This window comes from Egretta garzetta, unplaced genomic scaffold (assembly GCF_000687185.1).
Source record: "Egretta garzetta isolate BGI_Z169 unplaced genomic scaffold, ASM68718v1 scaffold787, whole genome shotgun sequence".
In the NCBI taxonomy this organism is placed as follows: Eukaryota; Metazoa; Chordata; class Aves; order Pelecaniformes; family Ardeidae; genus Egretta; species Egretta garzetta.
In genome coordinates, this window is record NW_009260266.1 from 833,081 (window position 1) to 842,659 (window position 9,579).

Here is a 9,579-nt window from a genome sequence, read left to right on the forward strand (position 1 = left end):
TCCCTACATTAAACTGTTTTCCTTTGATTTTCCTTTTTTTCCTTTCTGAAATTATGGCTTAGTATTTCCCTTTTTATTTTTTCTTTTTATTATTATATTGATCGCTTCAGGCAATAATCAGTTATAAAACAACTCTTTCAACCAGAAAATACCTAGATCAATCTGAGGTCAAGCTTTATTGAGTGAGAAGATTGGCAACAGCATGTGACTATGAGTTGTGATATACAGCAGTATGTTGCTCTAATATATGATGACGCTGAATTGTTTTTTATGGTGATTTAACATTGAAACCTTATTATACTGTGAGCCTAAAGTTTCTATTTAGAAAATAATATGTCAGCAATAAAAGCAATGACTTTCACAGAGAAAGAAGACTATCACCTCATTAGAGCTTTGTAAAGCTTTAATGACAGAGCTTCAGTTTATGGATAAAATTAGAAGCCAAGTCAGGAGATAACTAAACATTAGAAAAAAGGAATGCTGAATGATATATCAGCTCACACTGAAAGAAAGAAAATTAAGATCAGCGTAGTCTTAGCAATTTTTTGTTGTTTTTTCTCCTGACTGTCTTCCATTTAGCGCCTAATTTAGGCATATACTTAAAGACATGTTTAACTGCTTTTATAAGAAAGGATGGATTTAAAGATCTTCCCAGATCTCATCTTTGGGGAAGGCAACACAGATGAGCACTGGTGGTTATTCTTGAAGACAGATTTTAGAAACTCCACTATGAATTTACTGAAACTCCATTATTTGAAACCACATTATTTTCAAGTTTTGAAAATCAATGCTTAACTGTAAATTATTTCTATTTACAAGATGTAATTAGCAGGATTGGACATACAGTGAAATGGAACCATACCAATATGGAAAATAACACTTTGATTGATAGAACTGTATCTTGTACAGATAAAAGTAAACTTCAAAGATGAACTAATATCCTTATTGGTTTTTTGGTCTTGCTGTTGTAATTTCATCATCAATTTATTTGATTTTCCAGTTCATAGAGAGAGACAGAGTTGAAATTAGTCAGTGTTTTGCTCATAACTCAGTTGTAACCAGAGATGACTAAATTGGAGGAGTTTCATACTTAGCTGGCCACCTGGCTATGCAAGTTCACTTAAAACGGAAAATGGCATTGTCAGGGTCACATCAGTGTTGATGTGTCAAAGCTCAAATTGGACATGATTTCAGGAAGACAGGCATGGGTAGAAAGTGCTAGTAAGTCACACTGAGACAGTAGTGGAACAGCAAGCTCTGAAGAAGCAACGGGTTTTTTTCCCAAAGACCATAAATAACACTTGGAGTGCATTGTATTGTAATGACTTGCAATAACATATTTTCCTGTAGCAGAAAATGTCCTAGATGATATGATTGTCAAAGCATGCCCAAAAATATGCTGCCATCGATTCACTGGCTGTTGGATAAAAGACAGGATTGGATTTTAGTATATCCAAGTGTTTATTTAAGTCAATTTCATATTACTTTTTCAGAATGTTTATTAGCATGTTTTCATATTTTGTGTCTTATCAAAACATTTACTTTAGCAAACTGACAAACCGGACTTCATCTCCTGCATTTCCCAGTATGTTTTCTTTGTTTTGCAGGATCCTAAATATTTCAAGTCACAGAAGACTGGGAGAGGCCAATTAAAAGAAGGCTGGAGAGAGACCCATCAGCCAATTATGTGTTCCTACAAACTTGTGACTGTGAAATTTGAGGTCTGGGGACTTCAAACCAGAGTAGAGCAATTTGTACACAAGGTCAGTGAAACAGGAGCTGTTTCTTACACTTCACACAAGCAGAGCTTGAGTACTGCCCTGCACAGGAATGTAACTGGCTGTGTAGAAGCTAGGGAGCTCAGCCGAATCTGCTTTCGGACCCCTCTCAAGGTCTGAAAGATCTGGAGCAGAGCCAAAGAGTTAATCTCTGGCTATAAATTTGACAAAGCCTGGAGATGCTTAGGTCTAAGGTTGAGAAAAACTATCAGTAACATTTTCAATACTAACAAGGAAAAAGAAGAGTTCCAGAACATGTAATTGCCCAAGGATTAATGGATTCTGTACACATTCCCAAATGGCTTTCCCATGCTGGTCAAAGCCACGCTAATGTGTTCCAGTGTTGGCAATAGATCCACTTCAGGTGGGAGGCTGGACTACAAGACCTTCAGAGCCAGTGTGTCTGACTCTCTAGGGCATGTCTTTTTAGAGACAAAACTGTCAGGGTATTTTTCACTTTAAATCACGTTGAAAGACAGCAGTGTTACCTTTGTAAAATGTTTTATTGCTGCAGAGGTATTTAACCTTTCCTTTGTTTCGCAGGTGGTCAGAGATATACTATTGATCGGTCACCGGCAGGCTTTTGCCTGGGTTGATGAGTGGTACGGTAAGTATTCTCCAAATCTAGCCCATTTAAAGGGCTGATGCAAAGCTTATGACAATTAATAACAGATCTCCATTTGCTCTCATGGACCATCGGGTCCTAGTATAAGTTGTTCATGAGAGAGACGGAACTATGCTCAGTTTCTCTGGAACATACGGAGCTCAGTTACAGCAGGTTCTTTGTAACGAGAGTAGGCTGTATTTTAGGCAGCCAGTAGGCAGCATACAGGGACGCCTTTACATCCCATACCTCTCAGAGTATATGCATCAGTCCAGTCACCCTGCATTGTAGGCAGAGAGGAGCTGCCGCTGCCAAGAGTCATCTATATGGAGAACTGCACGCAGGTTTGAATAAAGCTTCTTACTAAGACCACATTAACATGCAGTCATTTCCATACTGCAAACTCCTAGGGCCTCTGATCCAACACAATTTCAGCTTTTTAGGAAAGTTTTAAACTGTTAATAGGGACTGCAATAAAGAAAAGATGGAGTGCTAACGTCCTTTCTGGAAAATGGATATAAATGTAAAACCTACTGGGTCTGATTCAACAGCAGCTGCGTGCAAAAACTGTTCTGAATCCATGAACCAGCTGTAGGAATGGGCACTTTCAATAGTACAGAGTAATCCTGAATATGAAAACAGCCAATTCTATTTTATAAAATAAGCACATGGGGTTTGTGCTTTTTACATACATTTTCGGTAAGATGTATCCATAATCATAGATACTTGTAGAGCAGTTTCTAAGACATGTCTGTAACGTATAATAGCAGTTTGGGAATATAATTAGAATCGTTATTTAGATCCTCCTTAAGCTTCAGGAAACACCGTTCGGGGCATTTCACGGATAAGAATGACACCTGTCTTTCATCAAAACTCAGGAGCATTCTGCATTGCTTAAAAGTAGTCAGTTTGCTCAGCTGGTGCGAACACGCACATCTCCAGTGACTTCATAAACCTGCATCATTTTACACTAGAATCTAACAACAAACTCGTTGTGCTGATTTTTTTGAAAATACAGAAAAATTTGCTTTTGAAATCACGATGTTCTTATAAATTTAATAATGCATGAAAATCTTGTGCTGTAACGATCATAAATATACTGAAATGTACTAAAAATAGCCTTTGTTTTGGGATAGCCATAAACTAGTAAGAGAATTTTGTATCCAGTAAGAAGGAGTTCTTTGGAGATACTTTTTTTTTTTTTTTTTTTAACCTGAAATATAGTGATCCATTATTTTCCCTGTACAAAGTCAGGCAAACTGATAATTTTAAATCAAAGAGCCTGACTTCCTTTAAGAATTCAGTCCACAAATATGCCCCAAATCTGCCCAAAACATCTATTAAAGCAAGACATAAAGAAATGTTAGTGGGAAGCAAAGAGTCATCTGCACTTCAGCAGAGTAACTGATAGTGATAAGTGAGTAAACATGAAGTAAACCACACAGAATAGGTTTAGCCCAAAAACATTTAATCCCAGATTTTCCCATCTTAACTCGGAATGCACCCTGTCAAAAATACTCTTTCCACTAATGAAATAGTGTGATACGCAATTATCTTGTGGATTTTTACTGTCATGGTGAGTCTTTTTACTAAATAACATAGTGTACTTTTAGAACTTAATTGTCAGGCTAAATACAAAACCTAAAAAATCTGGGCTTACTAAAATAGATATGAATAAAGGCTAAGTATATAGCAAGATTTGTTTAGAAATTAAAAAAAGGAAGTACAGAAAGGTAGCTTAGGTAACTCTCTCTGCTGTCTGCAGCCCTTGTACCACTGCATTGTTCTGAAGCTGGTAGGACTTGCTGACTAGAAACCAAGTATTTTGTTACCCAAAATGAGTGAGATACAATTCAAAGAATCCCAGAATGGCAGGGGTTGGAAGGGACCTCGGGAGATCACCCAGTCCAACCCCCCTGCTAAAGCAGGGTCACCCAGAGCGGGCTGCACAGGACATCGTCCAGGCGGAATTTTAATATCTCCAGAGAATTCATATACATCCAGTTCCATTTAATACATAATGATCTTTAAAACAGTTGCGGTGCTGCTCTTGACATGTTTATGCATGTAGGCTGAGTTTTTCAGAAATACAATTTTTAAAGCGTCTGTGTACCTTCAATGTCTATTAGCATCTTTTAAAATAAAAGCTACAGAAAGACTTGGAGATGATGTAAGTCAGCTAAACTGAATCAAATAATCAGTGTAATAAAATCAATTATTAACATGTTCTGTTACGGGTATTACTGATTGATTACTGTTACTGATACTGTAAGTATGAATGTGTCTTGTCATTAAATTTACTAAACTGTATTTAGCTTTATTACTTAGAAAATCTATTTCCACAGTGCTGTTTACTAACAAAGAGCATGTTCTCTGCTTGGCAAAATGCATCCGTAGCATGTTACTGACATGGCTTATGAGCTTGTTTCTCATTCCAGATAACAGTAAAAGGAAAAGGCTGAGAGAGTAGGAGTTAGTGGTATTCCATGTTTCCTTTTGATCAAAATTTTAGACTGCATTTCATTTTCACTGAGGAAGCATTACATTGTGCTACTGAGACAACAGCTAAAAGTTATCTCTTTCCTTAAAAGCTGTCTCGTAAAATACACCAAGAGCCTCATATCACATAACAAGGAGTGGTGTGATACAAGAATTTGCAAATCCAAGTGGCACATAGTAAACCCGAGAAAAACTTACATTACCAAAAGCGGTACACATTTCCAAGTATACTGTGCTACTAAAATGCTATTTAAGTATTACGAGTAAAAAGTTGATGGCTATTTTCTGAAGTTCTCAAACCGTTGTAAAGAGCAGGCCAGAATTCTGACAGCCTTCCTGTTCACTTACATCTTACTCAGAAGTAGATTTATTGAAAGCATGGGAATACTCAAAAGAGTAAGGTCACAAGTCAATTGGATTCTTTATGTTCTTACTGGAAGTGAAGTTTATGATAAATATTTCTTAAATCTGTAATGATTGCTTTGAGTTACATAGGAAGCGCCTAAGAGATGAGGCACTAGTTTGACAAGATCAGGCATGCCTAGACAATGATAAATGATCCTTCTGGTAGGATCAGCCTGATTTGTGGAATATTTCTAATTCTTACAAATCATTAAATTGCTTGTGGCTACAAAACTGTTCACGTATTCACTATTAATTCACTTACCAGTATAATTAAGTGTTAGTTTCTGGAATCTAAGCTGATGCGTGTTCTAACAGTAAGAATGTTTGCTGGTTTTGAAATGTACTATGCAAAGAAAACATAAAATCTTTTTGAAAGTTCCTGGAAAGGTAAGTGAATATTTATAATATTTCTGTATCTATCCTTTATTCCAAGGGATCTTCTAAAATCTTTTTAGAAGATCTTGGCCTTTGCCAAGGCCTGCACTTCAATACTTTTTGCCTACCTTATGTTACACAGATACTCCTAAACAATTTCCACTCCTTCCTGTTCTCTGACTCCCTTTGACTTAACCTTCTTACACCTTCCTTGGCTGATATAACTACCTTTATGAGTCAGTCTTCATAAAGCTAGTTGCTCCACGCTTTTTTTTTACATCCTTTTTTGGCTTCTGCTGAAAGACTATGTGTTCCTAGAACCTTCTCCTTAAAAAAAATAAATTAAGTTTGCACTGAATCAATGGAAAATGCCAACAATTTTGAACTTTTTACAGATATGACTATGGATGATGTTCGAGAATACGAGAAAAATATGCATGAAAAAACCAACATTAAAGTTTGCAACCAACATTCATCTACTGTGGATGAAATAGAGAGCCATGCCAAAGCAAGAGTATGTCAATTTTTCCAACATATTGCCCATCCTCAGCTAATACACCTGCACAGATCAGAGAAGAGCAATAAACTGATCTTGCTGACCAGTCAGTGGAATTTTGGGGAGGTTTTGCTTCAGTAGGAACACTTGCTCCATGAAGTGCAATCCTGCCTTTCGTTTACCCTGTAAACTGCCTCTGTGTAAGAAAGGGTGGGGTTGGTCTCATACACAACTCCCTGTCTTCCAGGGAAACACAATTCTCAAATTTCAGTTGGATGCATAAAGAGGAAGTTAAATATGATAAAACTTTCTATTATTTGAATAGTTTAAAAAGGCAAGAGTTCAGAGTGCTTCAGTCAAAAAGCCAGGAACATGGGGAGTGGAAAATTTCTGCAGGACTGATAAAATTGTTTGCTTCACCAGGAAAAAAAAAAAAGCTAATGAATTATTCACGCTTTTCAAACTAATTTTAATGTTGTCATTGATTAGCTACCGACAAGGTGAGTATTTTCAGAAGTATGTAACAGCAGTTTGAGGAGAAGGGCAGGTTTCTGTGCAGGTTCTTTGTTTCAGATTCTGGAAACTTCATAGAAGTGTTTAAGTCCCTAATTTGTGCACCTCAAGTAGAGGCCTAAAATTAGAAATCACTACTGTCTGCAAACAGAAAAGATGCAGTGATACTTGCTTTTGAAATGTTATTATTACTTTATTTCTACTATCTGCACTGTAGAACTCAGTGATGGTTTTATTCGTGTAAATAAAATTCAGGTGTGGGGCAAGGCCTGAAGGGTTTGAAGTCTTTCCTTTGTTCTTACTCAGTAAAACTGTGACCAGCCTGAGAAGAGGTTCTCTAGGCAGTGACGAGGAGGGTGATTCCTGTGTGCATAATGCTGCAGCTCCATTGAGATCACAGTTACTCCTTAGCTGAGCAGCACGTGGAGAATCGCTTCTGACCTTGGCTCTACACTTCGGGATTGGGCTTTGAATGAAGTCTACCACCCGTAGCTCCCATGTGGAAAATTGCCATTGAGGTCGGAATAGAATTTGTCATTAATGGGGAAAAAAAAACAACCTGAGCCTTCTTAGCTTAGGATAAGGACTGGTTTTACTTGAGCATGCACCAGAACAGAAGTGAATTTAAAGTGAATGTAAGCCAAAAAGCCAAAGTCAGCTGAAGGGACAATAAGTATTTCATGTCTGAATTTAAAAAGGACAGTCTTGGAGGATAGCACTTAGTAAGACTTTAATCAGTCTTCACCTAAACGGCCAACAAATTGAGAAATCTTCCTGTCCTCTTTCATTTATCCAGGACAACTTTTGTTTCATGTTGCACAGAAGTCCTCAGTCGAAAATAGCTGAAATGAATGCATGGGCTCCCTTTGATGTCAGGGTGCTTTTAAACCCCTTGAGTTCAGAAACACTACACACACTGTTACAGGGTGTGAAACAAAATGTAAATCAGCAAAACAGTTTCCAGCCTCTCTCCAACACAAGTAGGTACAGTTCCTCGGAGACCATCTGTTTATTTCTACCACTTATCTCAGATTTGAAAATAGCTTAGTCCTTACTCCTAATAACTGGCACAGCAATGTAGGCTGAAAAGGTCCCTGGAATGTCATCTGCAGGGAAGAGAGAAGGCAGCTGGCAACGTGCATGCTTTTGTTTATTTAGTATGATGTTGTAATACAACATAAAGCTTCTTCTACATAACATTCGCAGCCAAGGCTACAGATGCATGCAGCTGGGTAATATTAAAAAGTATCGATGGACTGAAAGTCTAGGGTTTTGTCACACATATGGCAAGCACCATTGCTGGTCCCATGTCGCAGACACCCAAACGTGTGAGAATTTTAAATTTATTAAAATGCTAAGTGTTTTTATTTCTGGATTTTTTTGAGCTTTCAGAGCTCCAAGAATCTATAGAATGGTTTAATGAAATACTTCAAATGTACGAATTTAACATGATGTTCAGTGAAAACGGTAAAATTTATTTCAGTTGGCTCAGCGTTCATCTTGTAGGCAACGTAGACACGAAGCAGCAGGTTTTGGAAGAGTCTTGCTGATTTTTTTGCTCAACTTACCCATTTGTCACAGATGTCATTCGTTTGGGATTTTATCAGAAAAGTTTTGCAGGGCTCAGCTCCGAGCACATCTATGCTGGGATCGCTCTGCCCTCTTGTGGGTTCCCGCAGCACTGTGACACATTTGTCACCTGCCTGAGACTTCCACTGCTTTTAAAGCTTTCTGGGGACCCGATTTTCCATTGCAAAGTGACTTCAACCTCTCATCGCATTTTGCCTCTCTTTTGCAGGGAATTAAGCGGTGGATTTTTCAGTTGGCCATAAATGTTTAAGTACAGATTCTGGATGGAAAAGCTGGAAAGCGTGTTGTGGCTTTGTCGAGTGAGAGGGAATTCGTCAGACTTTGTTAGCAGAAAAGCAAAGCAGCTTCAGTTCGGTGCATGCAGCTGCAACTAGAAGTCAATAGAAGCTGCGCATAGGGGGAGAGAGAATTTTTCATCCCTTGATAATTACAGTAGAGGAACAAACTGATGATGACCCCTTTACTCATTCATGCTCATAATTTAGATGGGGAAAAAAAAACCAGCAACCTGTATTTTATTTTGTTTAGAGTTCAGAAAAATTCTACTTGCTAGCTGTGTAGCTAAATGTATTCTTTAATTGCCTGTGAAATAGCTTGATTTTTCCAGCAATGACAGCGGTGGCACTGCTTATTCAGTTCAGACCGAGGGAGAAGAAGAACCATTAGTATGTGATTAATGTACTTAACTTCATTTTCTTTGGGTTGGCCGCTTATTGTACTCCAATCAATGCATTACAATAGGAAAGCATTCATGTGGAGAATCACTTAATGATATGCATGATAAGCAATCATTCCCTGATTTAGAATTTGGATGGAAGTAGTTTAACTGAGTTAATGAAATGATCCTTTGAAATGATTCTAACGTGCCTTTATCTTTCTCTCTTCTTGTTGAAGACATGACAATGGATGAAGTCCGAGAGTTTGAACGAGCAACTCAGGAAGCTACCAACAAGAAGATTGGGGTTTTCCCACCTGCAATATCTATCTCTAACATTTCCATGCCTTCTTCAACCCGCAGTGCTCCATCTAGTGCCCCATCAACTCCTCTCTCCACAGATGCTCCCGAATTCCTAACAGTTCCCAAAGACCGGCCTCGGAAAAAGTCTGCTCCAGAAACTCTCACTCTTCCAGATCCAGCAAAAAAACCCCTTTAAATTAACCCAGCATGTTTCCTCCTGATAAGCCATGTCTACCACAGCAAGAGTGACGTAACTCAATTTCTACAAAGGTCATGGTGGTTCGTTGGTTGTTTTTTTGCTTAAAATAATCTTACTGGTGTGGAAAGATTACTGCTTTCCTCAGACTTGATCCTTAAAACC

At 38.0% G+C, this 9,579-nt stretch overlaps 1 protein-coding gene across 3 annotated transcripts in view; it reads left to right on the forward strand.

The window, feature by feature from the left end:
- PITPNC1 (phosphatidylinositol transfer protein cytoplasmic 1) overlaps nucleotides 1-9,245 on the forward strand; it is an 86,288-nt gene extending 77,043 nt beyond the window's left edge. For all 3 annotated transcript variants that reach the window (XM_035897711.1, XM_035897712.1, XM_035897713.1), the window contains 4 exons: nucleotides 1,608-1,763; nucleotides 2,322-2,385; nucleotides 6,057-6,175; nucleotides 9,155-9,245. In XM_035897711.1, the coding sequence (XP_035753604.1) occupies nucleotides 1,608-1,763; nucleotides 2,322-2,385; nucleotides 6,057-6,175; nucleotides 9,155-9,160 (345 nt within the window). In that variant the 3' untranslated portion in view covers nucleotides 9,161-9,245. The remainder of the gene's footprint in view (nucleotides 1-1,607; nucleotides 1,764-2,321; nucleotides 2,386-6,056; nucleotides 6,176-9,154) is intronic.
- Nucleotides 9,246-9,579: the final 334 nt, after the last annotated feature.